The 18,395-nt window shown below is 39.1% G+C and overlaps 2 protein-coding genes across 3 annotated transcripts; both read left to right on the top strand.

Moving 5' to 3' along the window:
• The first annotated feature begins 35 nt into the window (after positions 1–35).
• On the top strand, positions 36–10,466 carry LOC131447589 (lysine-specific histone demethylase 2). Its single transcript, XM_058619468.1, has 21 exons — positions 36–189; positions 903–1,045; positions 1,469–1,590; positions 1,710–1,799; positions 2,223–2,334; positions 2,430–2,543; positions 2,638–2,676; positions 3,205–3,397; positions 3,545–3,729; positions 4,392–4,562; positions 4,668–4,742; positions 4,853–4,987; positions 5,954–6,125; positions 6,543–6,670; positions 6,957–7,088; positions 7,203–7,277; positions 7,484–7,600; positions 7,695–7,820; positions 8,078–8,200; positions 8,502–8,654; positions 9,339–10,466. Exons 1-21 carry the CDS (start codon positions 174–176, stop codon positions 9,420–9,422), a joined length of 2,505 nt encoding a protein of 834 aa, XP_058475451.1. The 5' UTR covers positions 36–173; the 3' UTR covers positions 9,423–10,466.
• A 989-nt stretch (positions 10,467–11,455) lies between these two features.
• Positions 11,456–16,975, top strand: LOC131446939 (uncharacterized). 2 transcript variants are annotated; one of them, XM_058618338.1, is made up of 12 exons: positions 11,456–11,803; positions 12,797–12,859; positions 12,962–13,084; positions 13,181–13,303; positions 13,924–14,049; positions 14,142–14,246; positions 14,335–14,475; positions 14,568–14,675; positions 14,782–14,919; positions 15,845–15,985; positions 16,247–16,393; positions 16,473–16,975. In XM_058618338.1, the coding sequence occupies exons 1-12, from the start codon at positions 11,752–11,754 to the stop codon at positions 16,547–16,549; spliced, it is 1,344 nt and encodes a 447-aa protein (XP_058474321.1). In that variant the 5' UTR covers positions 11,456–11,751; the 3' UTR covers positions 16,550–16,975. The 2 variants fall into 2 exon arrangements, with proteins under 2 accessions (XP_058474321.1, XP_058474322.1); XM_058618339.1 differs by lacking the exon at positions 12,797–12,859 and having other exon boundaries at positions 11,457–11,803.
• The last annotated feature ends 1,420 nt before the right edge of the window (positions 16,976–18,395 follow it).

The raw sequence follows: 18,395 nt of genomic DNA on the forward strand, positions 1-18,395 counted from the left end.
GGTGTTCTGCTAACAACAACAGCGATTGACCACCCCCTCCTCCTCCTCCGCCTCCTCCTCTTCTTCTTCTTCTTCTACAACAACAATTATAGGGATTGAAGTGGTTTTTATAAAATTCACATGAACGTGGAAATATCCCCGGGGTTTTAAATCCACACGCAACGTGGACAGCCATGCTGTCGGACGCAGGTCAGTGTTTATTAGAACGCGCTGCTGCTGCTCTGTGCTACATGCTAAACGTGACAGATTGAACCTGATTGTTTGGTTTAAAGGGCTCGAGAAGAATTCACGCGCTTGTTCCTGCGTGTATTTTGCGTCCACGCACTCATTCACCTCACTGTTCCTTCCTTAGTTGTAGTTAGTGGCGTGAAACCATAGGACATGTCCATAGCAGGTTGTCCACACTGACAGTATCCACACACGATAATATCGCGCTTCGCGATAAAAGCACTCAAAATATATTTATGTCGTTATGTATTATTTTACATGAGTTGAGGAAGTAATCATTGAAGTATTCACATCTCACGCAAGCGATTTGAAATTAGTGTCCATTTCTTAAACATACATACAGCCTTTTGTTTTTTTAGGACCGCAAGGGGGAGACTGCGTTTTTTTCCCCCAAAACTCATGTTTCTTGTTTTTCACTTAAATGTGTTTTGTTGTTTAAGATTAAAGCCAGAATTCTGAGAAAAATGTCTTTTTTATTTTTAAAATGTTATTTCATATGTGGCCTTAATTGGTAATACATTAGACAGTAGTGAACCCACAGTCGCTCCATTATCACTGTACGCCCTCTCCTGAGGGAACGCCTTGCCATAACTATATATAAAGAAACTATAAAACTATAAACTATAAAGAAAGTCTCCTTTTGTTATGGTTGTGTTTTTGTTAATGATGTTTAGACTATTCGGGGAACGCCTCCGGTGCTCGGCGAGCCAGGAAGAGAAGCTCTGGTGAGTCACCGGGCGACAGCCAGACTCTGCGTTCCTCTGGGCGGCAGATCAACGTCCGGGTGAAGCGCACCAACAATCCTCCACCTGGACAGGTAAACATGCACTGTGCACTTTCATCTGCTGATCACTGGATATTGTTTTTCAGCATATTTTGTTTTCCGTAAGAATACTTTTTGTCCCTCAGACTAACTCACGGCTTTACTTTATGTGAAAGGGAATGAAGAGGGGCAGCAGCTAGGGTTTATAATCGATTAATCTGGTGATTATTTTCAAGGTTAATTAATGAGTTCTTTGGTCCATCCTTTATATTCACATTTAAGAAGCTAAAGGAATATCAGAGACTCTAATTACTTGTGTTATTGGTTACTCTACATCCGATATTGCAATATTGATTTATATAAATAGATCAGTTGTGGTCTGTTGGGTCAAGATTTGAGGCTTTTACTACCGAGACTGAGAAAAATGTATCCAAATACATCCAATTCTAAGATTGAATCGTCATCTCTTTCTTCCAGAGCAAAAGAAAAGCCACAGATACGGAGGAGGAAGACGATCAGTCTGAGAAGAAGTACAGGAAGTGTGAGAAGGCCGGGTGCTCAGCCACGTATCCCGTTTGTTTTGCAAGCGCATCAGAAAGGTAGCGGGGTCTCTTTGGTAAAACAGAATTAAGGACCCAGCTGTTGAACTATACAGTACATCACTGTATATATACTGATGGATTGATTGACAGATGGTTGTTCTCCTGATTCCTCTCAGGTGTGCTAAAAATGGATACACGTCTAGATGGTATCATCTGTCATGTGGCGAACATTTTTGCAACGAATGCTTCGACCATTATTACAGAAGGTAATGTTGACACTGAAGACAACCTGAATACAATTCTGGCTATGTTTTCATCAAAAAATAAAAGTTATATTTGCCATTACCGTAGCAGCAGTAGTAGTGTGTGATATATCCACTGCTAAGTTTAGTTCTCTGTAAGGTTATTTATTAGCCATGCTAGCTGCAAATGTAGCTAGCCTATCCTAGTATGTCACTACTACTAAACATGCTAACTCTAATAGCTGGTTGCATGTTGTAATGTACTGTAAATGTTACTTTGAATTTGATAAAAAGGTGATGTGTGAAGATGTTAAATCATCCTCTCAAAACACTTCACACACAGCTGACTGACTGCAAGAGGAGCTGTTGTATCGATTATGTGCTGTCACTGCCTAATAAATTACAATACTCTGTATATACTCATTGCTTTGTCCCCCTCCATTTCAGTCATAAAGACGGTTATGAGACTTTTGCATCATGGAAGAAAGTGTGGACTAGTAACGGGAAAAGTGAGCCCAGTCTCAAAGCATTCATGGCCGATCAGCAGCTGCCATTCTGGGTCCGTGTGAGCAGTTTTCCCACTTACTGTTTAACAACTGATTGTGGTTGTTTTTTGCTTTACTATGTCATAAACACACATGTTCATCTTTACAGGTTCAATGCACCAAACCGGAGTGTAGGAAGTGGCGTCAACTGACCAAGGAGATCCAGCTCACTGCTTCCCTCGCAGCAACGTATCGCTGTGGAATGAAGTTCAACAACATCAAGGTAAAAACAACGACAACAACAGGAAGCTGCAAAACAGGACTTTTACTGAGTGATTTATTTTTTGGTTGTAATGTTATTGTGTGTTTGTCTACAGAGTGAGGGACCGGACCACTGCTCCCAACCAGAAGACCTGGTAAGATGGTGATGTTTGCTATAATCTGTCCCTGTAGTTATCACAGCACAACAAGGGTTAACCATACTAACCAAAGTTTATTGGGTTTGGGTTGCGTTTGGTCAATATTGTCTCAGGTTCTCAGGTCCGGACATAAAAATGGATCCTGAGCTTCGCTCTAATCCATTAGAGGGGGTGGGATCAGCACATTCTTCCAGTTACTCACTGTGGGTCATCTGGATTTTGTCCTGCTGTGTTCTCATATGAGCTTACTTTGACTTTAACTGCAGCGATTTAATTAGGGAGCAGGTAGAAGCACAAAATGTCCAGAGCAAACTTCTGTGGACATTTTGTGTTCTCATATGGAGCCCCTCCAGACAAATTCCAGACAAAGATCTCAGATTCTCAAATTAAACCAATCTGCATGTCTTTGGACTGTGGGAGGAAGCTGGAGAACATGGAGAGCAACACATGGACATGTGGAGTAGCTCTGGAACAGTCTAAAGTTAAACACAAATGATCACTAAAATTTCTTTTTCATTCTCACAGAGAGTGGCTGAGGTGTCTGACAGCTGGTGGCATTCGATGCTGATTTTGCCGCCTCTGTTTAAAGAAAGTCCGGCCGGCCCTTTCCTCGCAGCCTATTATCCCGACTGTGTGGGCATGAGTCCGTCAGGTTCACTCAGCAACATGGCCCAGTCTGACCTGAGGGCAGATCACTGTCGAGCCGTACCACCACAAAGTAAGTCTGTGAGTACAGGAGAGACAGCACAGTTCTTCAGCCTCTCTTTACTGTGCTGTCACTTACAGATACTGTTTGTGTTTTTTTTCCTGTCTCGTCCTCCTGTTCAGATGAATGTGGTTTACTAACCATAACTCCATCCCTCAGTTCCAGGTCTGTGTCCGTACTTCCAGCCCTTCTACCAGCCTAACGAGTGCGGCAAGGCTCTGTGTGTGCGTCCGGACATGATGGAGCTGGATGAGCTGTATGAGTTTCCAGAGTTTTCCCGTGATCCCACCATGTATTTGGCTTTGAGGAACCTTATTCTAGCTTCCTGGCACAAGAACTGCAAGGTACACTGTATATTGTGTATATGTAAATTACAGGTAGGCTGATTAATTGGGCCACTATTATTATACTATAATTGGCATGGCCAATTATTGTTTATTCATCTACAAATTATTACAAATTATGTATTTTTGTTTTCAGAAACATAATAAATGTTGCTAAATCACTAGTATTTTTTATTTATTTTATACATTATTTTTTATTGAAAATACTGCATATAATTGCACTGCAGTACAGACTTAAAATGAAGATTGGAAAGACAGACCATTGGTGTTGTTCAATAACCACAGTAAGCACAGTAATATTATTTGTTATTGGAGGGAAAAAAATCTGCTAAATATGGGGGCCAAAAACAAATCAGCATCAAATATCAATATATTCTTATTTTAATTCCTTTTTATTGATACTTCTATCGCTATATTGTATTTTCTATGTTTAAATTCTTAATTCTATATTATTATGTTGTACTTTTTTTTTTCCTTGCTTATTCTCATCCTTTTTCTATTGAATTTCCCAAGTGATCAATAAATTCTAGTCTAATCCAATCACATTTAAACCCCTTTTCCATGTTAAATCTGGATGAAAACACACCTTTTAGAATATCATCATAACTCAATGAAATGACACATATATTGAAGTATTAATCTATTTATTTTTTTCCCTAAAGGAGATGCTGACTCCTCAGAAATGTGCGGAGCACATCATTGTGCGCGGTTTGGTGCGTGTGCGCTGCGTGCAGGAGATGGAGCGTGTGCTCAACTTCATGACCAGGAAGGGTTTGATCAACACGGGTGTGCTGGCAGTCAAGCAGCCTCTCCTACCTGAGAGACTTCGCTCTGTGAGTTTCCTCAGTGCACATGTAGATGTTTCTGATCAGTTTAAATAATTAAAGCTCACAATTTTCTAGCATATTCTTGTTTTTTTTTTTTTTTTTTTTTAATAGAAAAACGTCATCGTCATCGGAGCAGGAGCCTCAGGTCTGGCTGCTGCTCGACAGCTGCAGAACTTTGGCACTCAGGTTAAAAAATACTTCACCTAAATCTGGCACCTTCTTCCCCCGAAATTATACTTAAATTTGTGCTGCTTTATGGTGGCAGAGCTACAGCCTTCTTTTCCATTGGTTCACAGGTGGTGGTGCTTGAAGCAAGGGAGAGAATCGGAGGTCGAGTGTGGGACGATGCGTCTCTGGGTGTCACTGTAGGTCGAGGAGCTCAAATTGTCAACGGCTGTGTCAACAACCCCATCGGCCTGATGTGTGAACAGGTCAGGATTTTACCGTACTTCCATCTTTTACTGGTCCATCAAATCCTAGTTTTCAAGGCCCTTGAAAGTTTTTGAAAATTGTCCTCAATAGCCATGGGTTATTAAAAGTCCACTGTCTCTCTCCTCCGCTGCTGACGTGAGATTCCATGCAGAACAATGAGTAACATTAAACAAGAGAGAGCAAATTATGTCATTCCAGGGAAATAAACCTGGAACCCTGGTTTATTATTTTGTTGATGGTTTTAAAGCTTTTAAAGGCCTGGCACCATCTTATTTGTCTGAGCTCCTCTATATTCACACCTCGTCTAGAGCACTGAGGTCAAATCATCCACTGATCAAACCTGGGGGTGATGGAGCTTTCTCAGTAGCTGCCCTCAAGTTATGGAACGGCTTACTCTTTTATATTAAACCTGCCTCCACTAGTGGACATTTTAAATTGCCTTTAAAGACCCATCTCTTCTCTCTGGACAGATCTTACTTAATTTTACCACTTTACTTCTTTACTGTTTTCCCATCCATCCATCTTGTACCGCTTAATAGTTAATCTGAGGTACACAGAGGGAGGTGGAGACAATTGCAGCTAACATAGGGCCAGCATACAGAGAAAACTATTTACATTCACACTTGCGCACAATTAACAGTTTCCAATTAACTGGATTATTTAACAATTAACAAAATTCCCAAAGTGTGTTCATGTTTTTGGACTGTGGGAGGAAGCCGAGATCTGAACCTTCTTGCTATGAGGCAATAATCCTTGGTGGACCTATTTTACTGTTTTAATACATTATATACTATTTTAATTTTTAATTTAATGATTAACTGTGTTCTTACTGTACCCTTTTACCATTTAAAGTACTTTCGGTCAATCCTGGTTTGTTTTAAAACATGCGACAAAGAACCTAACCTCTGTTTTTTTTCTTTTCTGTAATCTCTAATGCGTCTTCCGTCTTCACTCGTCTGTTGCAGATGAGCATCAAGATGCACAAGCTGGGAGAGCGGTGTGACCTCTTTCAGGAGGGAGGACAAGTCACAGACACTGCCATTGACAAGCGCATGGACTTCCATTTCAACGCCATCCTGGACGTGGTCTCAGAGTGGAGGAAGGACAAGTCACAGAACCAGGACTTACCACTGGGAGGTGCTCAACCATGATCATCCAATGCACTGCAACTGTTATATTCTAAAACAAAATTCCATCATGGACTGTGTGTTAGAATGAGTAACATTTAATGGTGAGACTGCAGCTGGCAACAAATGGAGGACTACTCCGCTGTGAACTACTGTGGCCTTTACATACCACAGACATTGTTGCTGTACTTTGTTTGCAAAGTAGTTTCTGCTTTAAGATGTGACATTCTGGCTGTTTTTTCTGTTCAGCCACCATAAAGAAAGTCTAATTCTTATTTTAAATAAGCCAAAAGATCTTTATTTTAATGTGGTTATATACTTATTCAAACATACTTTCAAGTTTTACACCTACACAAGTCAGAGAAGATTTATTCCTGTTTCTTCCACGACCTTTGGACCTCAGTCATATGTTTGTATTTTTCTACAGAAAAAGTCCAGGAAGTGAAGAAGAACTTTCTGCAGGAGTCTGGGATCCAGTTCAGTGAGTTGGAGGAAAAAGTGCTTCAGTTTCATCTCAGCAACTTGGAATTTGCCTGCGGGAGCACGTTAGAACAGGTGTGGAAAACTCAAAACTCAACAGAGGCTACAAGATACAATCATCAGTCATTTATTTATTACTAACAGTCTGGTGACACCAGATTTGTAGGTTTAAACATGATTTGTCTTTGTACTCGAACAAACTGTGTTTGAAACATGAAACATTTTTGTGCACATCATTTTTGCAATTTTCTTCCTTTTTTTTGATAATTTTATGTGTGGGCTAAAATACACTGTATACAAACAAGTGTTACACTCATACTGTTAAGCGAAAGGAAATGTTTTGAAATATATATGTTTGTAGGTATCAGCAAGATCCTGGGACCACAATGAGTTTTTTGCCCAGTTCTCAGGAGACCACACGTTACTCACTAAGGGCTACTCTGTTTTACTCCACAAACTGGCCGAGGGCCTCGACATCCGCACAAAGTGTCCGGTTTGTTTCCAGTTCCTTTTTTTATCTCCTGTATACAAGTTGCATTTTGCTGCTACTTTCACTGAGTGAAGTTGTAGGCAAATCTCACTATCATGGACTTTCTTTCAAATTAAGATTCAGGCCATTGACTACTCAGGAGACGTTGTCAGAGTTACCTCCTCCAACGGAACCCAGTGGACAGCACAGAAGGTGATATTACTTTATTCTTATTAATCTCTGGTAAAGCAACAATATGTGACCTTTACTGGACAATGAAAGCAGATGTTTGAAGTGTTTTTTAATCTGACATCACATCACAGCATTACTCTTGACTTGTCTTAAGATGTGAGGGAGTGTGAGACTGTAGTCCACTGGTCAGCAACTGGCTGTGTCTTTTTTTCCTGAACCTCTTTTAGGTTCTCGTTACCATCCCGCTGACATTACTGCAGAAGAACATGATTCAGTTCAACCCTCCACTTTCTGAGAGGAAACTGAAAGCGATCCACAGTCTGGGAACTGGTATCATAGAAAAGGTAATGACTGAGCATCTATAAGTGCAGCCTTCACTTCTCTGTCAGATACTTGAGATTATAAAAAAAAGCCTGATCTGGTATCTTGGATGTGCAGATCGCTCTTCAGTTCCCGTACAAATTCTGGGACAAAAAAATCCAAGGGGCAGATTACTTTGGTCACATCCCGCCAAGTCCTGACAAGAGAGGCATGTTCAGTGTCTTCTATGACATGAATCCACAGGTTTGATTTTTCTTTTTTCTTCTCCTTCCACAAACAGGCCTACACTGATGATAAATACATTGTTACACTGTAATGTTAAAGACTTTTGAACTGCAACTATGATATAAACATACAAACTTAAAGCTCACATTATACATTCAACATTATATTAAAAAGTTACATACTACAGCTTTAATCATTTTCTGATTTTACACTTTATTCATATATTACTTTTACATGTACAGTGTGATGTATGTTTTGTGTGTATATATTTGCAGGGAAAGCAAGCCGTCCTCATGTCCGTCATCACTGGTGATGCTGTGCGTGCTGTCCGGGACATGGAGGACAAGGAGGTGGTGGACGAGTGCATGAAGGTTCTTCGAGAACTCTTCAAAGAACAGGTAATGCTGTCACATTCTAGTATTAACAGTAACACATTTACATGCTGAAAAACAACAACAGGATTTTAATGCACTTTTTACTAAACAGAGAAAATTAATACCTCAATCTATAAATATTGATAAATAATGGGGTTAGATATTCTTCTATATTGAGATAATCTATATTGATTTAAGCTGCTGTTATGTGTAGTGAAGACCATAAACTGTAGATTAGGACTGAAACAATTACTTGATTATTAATCAACTGCTTAATTAATCAAGCATTTGCCAGAAACACCATGTTCATTACTCTGATGTTCAGGAGGTCCCGGAGCCAGTGCATTTCTTTGTCACACATTGGAGCAAAGACATGTGGTCTCAGATGTCCTACAGCTTTGTAAAGACAGGGGGCAGCGGTGAGGCTTATGATATTCTCGCCGAAGACATACAAGGCAAAGTTTTCTTTGCAGGAGAGGTAACATCACCTTTTTTTGATTTCTTTTTTTTTAACATAACATGAAATTTCTCAGTGTATAGTTTATGGTGCTTTTCTGTTATACAGTTCTAGCACAACTCCACGAAATTACTGCGCAAAACTGCTGTCATTTCACATGCGACAAACACATAAACTAGTAACTTGTAAAGCAGTCTTACTGAATCATTAGAATCGGTTAATTAAAAAGATTAGTTCACAGAATCGATCAGTACTTCCTGCATGACCGGAACACAGACTCCGTCTCACATGGGTTGTGATTCGACTCACGATCGCCAACTTTTGGCAGTGCTGTCGATAAATACACCAACCTCTGTTGCATATTGAGACATTTCCTTTGCTTTAACTTTTTAACTGATATACAGTTTGGCATTGTTCGCTTTGATTCTTGTGTTGGACGTCACGCTCGTGACTCTTTCTGTGAAGACACTCTGTGGCCGACAGTCTGTCCACGTCACATTTTAGTATCAGCTCAGCTCGCTTGGAACCTCGCCAGAGCAGGTACTAAAAAGCATCAGGTACTCCCTAATGGAAAAAGAAGTCGCGTCGAGCCGAGCTGAGTAGTTCTAGAACTGTATAATGGAAAAGCACCAATAGAAAGTTTTGGGAAATAATTGTTTACTGGGTAAAATAATAATATCCCATTCTTCTTTTATTTTTAACCAGGCCACCAACAGGCACTTCCCCCAGACTGTGACAGGCGCATACCTCAGCGGGGTCCGAGAGGCCAGCAAGATGGCTGCTATGTAAACTGTCACTAACCACAGAACACTCAAAAACACCAGCATGGACGACACCCAGGGGTCACACGGAGAGACAGACCTTTCATATACTGTAACTCTTGACTGTGTTACCATCGTTGTTCCACTTAAAGTTCCACCACACTGTGATACTGTACGTCTGATCGCCACGATGCCCAGAGTCACTTTCCTAAAGGCAAAATCATCACATAGCTGGCATCACATATTTAACAAAAGTGCGTTTATTTATTTGAGAGAGAAAAACAAAAATCCAGTCCCTGAAATGTTTTTTTGTTAAGAAGAGAAAAATTAATCCTCGTCTCATGGGTTGTGTTGGAAAGCAGAATTAAGTTATCGTGCATTAGTTATGAGTTTAATGTTTGTTGTACTTGGAGGAAATGGTCATATTTTTTCATTTCAATGGATTAGGCTGCATGAAACATTGGTTAGTTGTCTCAGTCTCTTGTCTTATCGACCAATGTTTTATACAACTGTCATGCATTAGCATTGTATTGCATGTGATTAATGTTTTGGTACAAACAGACATGGATAAAAGATTAGATCTTTATTAGCCCTTCTGTGATAGCACCTTTTATTTAGATCAACTGTTTGATTGAAAAAAAAGAAAGAAAAAAGTAGGAAAAAAATGAATGAATAATTTACATGTAAAGATAAAATCCTCTTGTGGTTGAGAAGATCAGACGACACCAGGCGTTCCCTCATACTGTACTTTCTCAGGGTTTTGATCAGGTTTACATCACCTCACTGCAAGAAGATAATTGGAGTTATTGATTATTGTCAATAAAAGGCAACACTAGCAACCAAAGGAGGAAAATGTAATCTTCCATGTTGCTCCTGTATCATAAGTAACTGAAACTAAACCTTGGCTTCTGAGGGTTTCAAGGTAATCACAGCAATGTTCTCACTTTCTCTTTTGACTGACGCTTTACATGCACACTCATATCTGTCAGTTCTGTTTGTCTGACATTTCACTGCCTGAGTATTTATCTCGTTAAACTTGTCTGTGTGTAATAAACTGAGCTCTGAACTGCCACCATCAGTTGATCGCCTTTACTTGTGGAAGAACATGTTTATTATGTATAACATGAATATTGTTATACCCGAGCTATTACCTGAACTGAAATCTGAAAATCCTCAGAGGTCCACACCCAAACCTTAAACCAAGACTCTGATCAACACTTGCGACTAGGATCAATAATTCCCACACATGTACTGTATATATATATATATATATATATAGAGTATGTTTATTTATATACATATATATCCGCTCCACATCATATTTGAAAGGTTTATCATTACAACAAAGTGCGTAATAATCCGTCACCATAAACAAAAAAAATAACAGATTACAATTGTGATTAGCAAATACTGAAATGTTAGGCCTGTAGCTGACTGACCGATACATTAAGTATCACAATATTGCTATGTATATGTATATATATATATATATATATATATATATATATATATACTTTTATTTTCTCATATGCTTATGGTTGAGCACTTTTTAATATTTTTTTATACATTCTTCATTTAATTTTGGAGGGATAATTATTGTTATGTGCTGCACAATCACAAAAGTCCAAATTCTGACTTTAATCTCAGAATCGATTTTACTTCCAATTTTTTTTCATGTGGCCCTAATCCTCTTCCGTATTAATGGCCTGTGAGAAATTTTGTAGTTTTGTATTTTTTGTATGCTAAATCAAAGAAAACAACAACTTGAAATGTTTCAATGGCACCTTTGAAATCTTTTATTTTTGTATATGTTCAATAAAAAGAATTTCTTATAAAATGTGACATTTGCAATGGCCACAGGAAAAATGTATTGTTCTCTGTATCTGATCGCTATTATTCAAAATAACCTTAAAATGTATTTAAAAAAATCCTCCGCGAGACTTTAATAGTCTAATTTGTAATATCTGTTTTAAAAAATCCTTTTAAATAAAGTTTATAAAAAAAAAATTCTTAGGTCAGTAAGCCAATCGCGTTGTGAGACGTCATCAACACGCGCCCTGGCGCCTTCCTCCAACAAGGGAACGAGACGGAAGAAAAACCCTACCAGACGGTGTTTACTTGGACCACAGCACACTTTAGACTAGAGAAACTGGTTTTATTTTACTTTAATGACGCCCCGTGTAGGTAACGAGAAGGAGGGTTGACAGACCAGCTCACCTGGTCTAAAAAAAAACACCGCCGTCAAGCGCAAACGAGGCTAACGTTTAATTTAAACGCGAAGCTAACAGCAACTACAGTAGAAGAAGAAGGAGACGAAGTTGGCGCGTTTTGGATGAAAATCTTATAAAGAAAACAAGATGGACGTCAGCTCAGGCGACCTGCCCTCTGACGCGGCACCGGACTCTCCAGGTAATCCAGATTATTATGATAATTATTATTGTTTATGGTGTTATTTAACAAAAAAAAAAAATGTTTAGCCGCGCGTAGCCGCGTTAATTAACAGTGCAGCTAAAGCTAAATTGTCAGCCAGTCTACAGACAGTGTAGAGCTGGGAGACGTGGTAGTAATTTAAATCCATTGTTTCAGTTTCAGTTTTGCAATACAGAATTACCAGTTATCGACGATCTGCAAATGAATCGTCATCTGTTTTGATAAAAGATAAATCGTTCGTCAGTTTTAATGTTTTCTTTGTTATAGGGAGCAAGAAACGAGGAAAATATTACCATGTAGGAAGTTGAAAAAACAGGGAACATGTTTTTATAATGGAGATATAATAAAAGGACAAGACATGTTCTGACATTTTTCTGACGATTCATCAAGAAAATAATCGACAGATTAATATATATATGTGTGTGTGTGTGTGTGTATGTATGTATGTGTGTGTGTATATATATATATATATACAATATGTATGTGTGATTATATTATAATAATAATAATCAGATGATGGTGATCATTTAAGAATGGCAAAAAAAGGTCTGGTAAATCAGGGGACTCATTAGACTCCTACTCCATGTAACAAGTGAATCATAAAAACAGAATAATTTTGGTTTGTGGACAAACCCTAGAGTTTGACGGTTTCAACATTGTCTGATATTCTCTGGACCAAACAACCAATCAATTTATCAAGAAAATAATACAGACAGATTCATTGATGATGATGATGATGATGATGATTATTATTATTACAACAATAATATTGTTAGTAGAAGGCTGTCTACAGTTCTTCACTCTAAGTTCTGTACAATTAATTCAGGACATGAAGAGTAGAAAAAAAACTTTCTTGTATTTTTTATGGGGTATTTTTCAATTTTTATGGTTAGTTTACCAGAGCAAATTTTGTATATTACTGATATATATTATACTTACTGATATGATCTCATTATATCGCTAACTGATCAGGGAAGAACAGTGCCAGCTCTGATGAACTTGTACCGCTTTCGAAATTCCTGAAAAGGACAAATGGTGAGGAGAAACAATAATGCGAGAAATTAGTTAAACATGTGTGAAACGTCTTGCCCTCTTTACATTGTGTTAAATTTGGATAGATTTTCTTTTCTCCTTTAGAAGCCTCCAAACACTCCTCTGACGATGAGCCACTGAGCAACCTGAAAACAAACTTGGCAGCTGCGACTAAACCAGTGAAGAAAGAAAACACATCATCATCGAATGGCACAAAAAGGAAAGCAGGTGACGTCCTTACATCAACTACAGCACATTTACCTGCGTCTACTAATCTTTGTCTCGAGTGAATAGCTAAATTTATTTGCTTTGTGCCTTTTTCAGCTTCAAACAATGACGACAGCTCCGAGAACGAGCCTCTGGAGAAAAACACAAAAGCTTCTTCCAAGGTTGCAAAAAAGCGTTTCTCTGCACCTTCAAAGAAATCTGTGGATAAAAAGAAAAAAGGTAAAAAAAAAATTCACACATTAACCAGCACCATCAAAATTAGTGAAAAATAAGTGAGGAAACGGCAGAAATGTTTATGATCTACTCTTATGGAAGTCTTGCTTGACTTGAGAAACAAATATATGTAGAGTGTAGTGGAACTTTTGAAAATCTGAGGTGATTGGGGGCATTCTAAGGCTCCCAAAGGGGGAAATTATTGTTTTGTCTTCTTATACTTATGACCTTTCTTGATACAAGTGTATGTTAATGAAATTCTGCAGATCATATAACATTTACACACTAAAAAATAGTAAATGGATAGCATCCAACAATAAATTGGCATTTTGGTAAGAGGGCACACTAAAAAGTAAGTTAATGAGTAAAAGTAATTTTTTATAAAAAAAAAATTTTAAGGGGGAATTCTGAGCCTTTATAGATATGTTATGTCTTTGAAGAAAAAAAAACACAATTTCATTGAGCTGGTTTATTAAAGTTCTGATATCATACAGAGACAGTGGCCTTGCTTGGAATTATGTAAGCGAGCACACATTTATTAAAGGTCTAGGACTAGGTCAGGCAAACAGTAAAAAGGTATTATATAATGGTCTTTAATTTTTTCTTGTTCTCTGCTCCTGCTGTAGACTCTGATGACTCCTCAGACGATGAGCCGCTGGTAAAGCTGAAAACAAAACTTGCGTCTTCTAAGAAATCTGCAAAAAAAGAAAACACATCCTCCAGATCAAATGTTTCACAGAAGGACGACACAGGTGGCTTCACCAAAATGCCCTCAGCGATTTGTTTTATGTCTTGTGGCTTTTGTATTTTTGATTCAATGTAACCACTGTTGTATATTTGACAGGCGACAGCTCTGATAATGAGCCTCTGATAAAGATTGCCAAAAGGTCTTCCAGGAATGCAAAGAAGCCTTTGTCTCCAAAAAAATCCACTAACAGAAAGAAAAAAGGTAAAACAGTTTTCTTTCCTTCTTTCCTTTAAACCTAAAGCCTCAATAGAAATATATTATTCAGACAGTTTTATGTCGTTACACACAGAAGCATCAGCTGACGAGGACAGTTGGGACAATGAGCCTCCTAGCAAAGTCGCCAGAAAACTTAGATCCAAACGTCCGACGAGGAAAGCGAGAAAGTCAAGTCCAGTCACGAAATCCAAAAGGACCGCAGCAAGAAAAGTGGGTGGGTGTGAGCTGTGGAAATTCTGAACATGAAACTTTTTGTTTTCCTCATCTGAACCTGGTCTAAAAACAATTGTTTCTTATTTGATCCAGTTAAATACGCAGAGTCTTCAGGAGACAGTTCAGACAATGAACCACTGGCAACAATCAAGAGGAAGAGCACTAGGTCTGCGGGTGTGAAAACAAAAGCCAAACTTGCAGGTAAAGCAGTGACAGGTCGTCAGAATCTTTATTAGACTGACCTCATGGACTTTTGTAGTAATTATAAGATGTTTAAGTCTGAAACTCTTGGATTTATTTTCCTCAGACAGCAACTCGGATGAAGATGATGATGATGATGAGGATGAGGATGATGACGATGATGAGCCCTTGGTGGCCAAAAACAAAAAAAAGGACACAAAGAAGACAAGGGAACTAAGAGGTAGTTCCTCAAAAAAGACACAAGGTAAACATGAGCTTTAATTTCAACACTCACAGCTCCGGACTTTTACTCGCCCTGCCATGTTGGCAGGAAAACTGCATATAAGTTCACTTCACTTACTACACTTAAAATCAGTTGCCTGACATATGGTCTGGTATATGTATACTGCATATACAGTATATATGCTGCTGGTTGTATAACCCTGGATTTCCACTGGACGCGGAACGGCCGCGGAACGGCCGCGGCGCGGTTCTGCTTCGTCCTCTCCCAAACGTCAATCCCCACCGGGCGCGTTACGGCAGCGGCGCGGAGCCTTGGGAGCCAGCGGTATTCACGGAAGATCGCGCGATAATCTCGAACGGACGCGAGATCCCGCGATAGACTGTGTGTATAAAGGATTTTATATTTCTCCACTTCCATTATCAGTCTCTCGTCGTCCATTGTCTCCGAGACCCTCGGATCAAATGACTGTTGACCTGGGAGCACCGGTTATGACGTAACGTTGAGGTGAAGTTGTGACCTGCGTATTGTGTTTTATTTTGAAAGGGGGGCGGAAGTGTTTTACTTTGATACTGTGTCGGACTTCCTGTCTTGTGCGATCTGCTTCGTTGAAATTTACGAGGTTCAGCAGCGGCAACGGAAAAAATAGAACTGATTCCTATCGATAGCGCTGCGGCGCGGCGAGCCGCTTCTGGGCCGCTGCTGATCCACGCCGCAGCGCGGCCGGTGGGAATGCTCACATTGATTAGAATGGAAGCGATTTGCAACGGCTACCGGGCCGCTGCCGTTCCGCGGCCGTTCCGCGTCCAGTGGAAATCCAGGGTTAGTCTGTGGACATGAACATTGTCGCTTCCTGCCAAAATGACCTCATATTGTTGCATGATGAAATTTCATGACATTGTGCTGAAATTTACTTTAATTCGTCATTGTTGCTGTGGTTGTCTTACAGGAGTGACCGATGAGAGCTCAGAGGATGAACCCTTGGTCAACCTTGTAAAAAAGAAGCACACAGACAAACAAACAAAGGCTTCACCTCCAAAAAAGAACACCACTTCCAGAAGGACAAGAAAGACGCCCGTTTCAGATAAAGGTACAGATCATGTGGATCCTTCAGTGTTTTTCACTTCTTGCCATTTGAAAAAAAGCCAGTCCGTTGTTTACTCATGTGTGGCCTCTGGCTTGGTCGGACTCTGGGTCGGTGGAGTAGGGATGGCCTAAATCTCCCCACAACAAGACATTAAACCATCACAATGTATCTGAAGCTGTTAGCTGAATGCTAAAAAGAAGATAATATTTTGGTGTGTGTGATAGATATTGTGTTTTATTTTTATTTTATCATATTTGTTCTCAGCATTGAAAAGTGGCAGCTCGGATGACGAACCCGTACTCGACACAGCCAGACACCCAGAAGTGACCAAACGAGTGAGAATAATACTGGAGAGGTGTGATGTTGAAGAGTCAAGGCCAACAGGAAGCCTGATCAAAACAACTACAGCAGGTACTGATCATGTGACACCTTCATTACCGCTGCTGCAACTGAAAATCTCACGTTCTAAAATGACATTATTCTTATTCAGAGACATCGATCACCGGAGATGCCACTGTGGAAGAATCTGAGGTTTCGGTGCAATCGTCAGAAGAAGAAGAATCGTAAAGTTGTTACACAGTAAAATATAATTGTTAATTTTTAGCTTTCAACCTCTGAACTAGTGACTAGTGGCTCCACATTTAATGGACGTTACGATGTTTTTAAATGACACGGAGAGACACCTCCCAAACAACAGAGTAAAGTTACTGTATGTTTTATATTTCATATATATACAATGTTAAACTAAGTCTTTTTACTCCAATTTTGAGGTTTGGGAACATATTCTGTAAGATTAAAAAAAAAAAAAAAAAAAAGGCACGGTGTTTTAATGTTGTTGTACTATTTGTGCCTATTGTTCAATTTGATCATTTTTTTAAGAATATGATTTTACTGTTGGTGATGTAACTTACATTTCTGCCTTTAAATGTTCACTCTGCATGCAGCAGTGACAATCTCCCATGTTGGATTAAACTGCTTTCCCACTTCGGAGAAGTTTGTGTATTTTTCAGTCACACAATGAGGTTTTGTACCTTTTTAGTAGTAATTAAACAAGGTTATATGAATACAAGAAGACATTTTTATACAAAGTGGTCCCTTTTTTTTAATAATTTAGTTTGTTTTTGAACAACTGGAATAATGACATGGGAGCTACCAAACTGACAGATACAAAAAATGATCTCTACCTAGGACATAGGTTATGTTTTTTTTTTTTTTTACAGATTTGGTGAATTATTAGAATTTGTTGGTGCTTTGGACATGGATCTGGATTCAGAATATTTAAAAAAAACTAACAAAAATTTCGGTCAGTTATTTCAATGTTACTTCAAAACAGTACCTGATATACGTCTTTGTTGCAGTGTATTTTGTTAAAATGTTTAATCTTGATCTGCATTAACCCTGGCTCTCTGAGATTTTATATTATACAGTTGCAAGAAAAAGTATGTGAACCCTAACCCTAACCCTGGAATTATTTAGATTTCTGCACAAATTGGTCATAAAATGTGATCTGATCTTCATCTAAGTCACAACAACAGACAAACACAGTCTTCATAAACTAATACCTCACAAACAATTATATGTTTTTATGTTTTTATTGAACACACAACATAAACATTCACAGTGCATGGTGGAAAAAGCATGTGAACCCTTAGGCTAATGATGAGCCTATGGGTTCAAGAGCTCATCGGAGTCAGGAGTAAGCTGACCTGGAGCCATGAGGTTGGAGGTGTTGGTTAAAGTTGCCCTGCCCTATAAAAACAAACACCAGTTTTGAGGTTGCTATTCTCAAGAAGGACTGCGTGATGTGAACCACGCCTCACACAAAAGAGCTCTCAGAATCCTACAAGTAAGAATTGTTGACTTGCATAAAGCTGGACAGGGTTACAAAAGTATCTCTAAAAGCCTTCATGTTTATCAGTCCACGGTAAGACAAATTGAAAAGTTCAGCACTGTCGTTACTCTCCCTAGGAGTGGCCTTCCTGTAACAATGACTGTAAGAGCACAGCGCAGACCGCTCAATGAGGTGAAGAAGAATCCTAGAGTGTCAGCTAAAGACTTACAGAAATCTCTGGCACATGCTAACATCTCTGTTGACAAATCTACGATACGTAAAACATTGAACAAGAATGGAGTTCATGGCAGGACAACACGGAGGAAGCCACTGCTGTCCAAAAAAAACAGCACTACTGGCAAAATATTCTGTGGACAGATGAAACCAAAGTTGTGTTTTTTGGAAGGAAGAAAAAAAGACACAGCACACCAACATCAAAACCTCATCCCAACTGTGAAGCATGGTGGAGGCGGCATCATGGTTTGGGGCTGCTTTGCTGCCTCAGGGCCTGGACAGATTGTCATCATCAATGGAAAAATTAATTCCCAAGTTTATCAAGACATTTTGCGGGAGAACTTAAGG

Source organism: Solea solea, chromosome 20, assembly GCF_958295425.1.
Source record: "Solea solea chromosome 20, fSolSol10.1, whole genome shotgun sequence".
Taxonomy (NCBI): Eukaryota; Metazoa; Chordata; class Actinopteri; order Pleuronectiformes; family Soleidae; genus Solea; species Solea solea.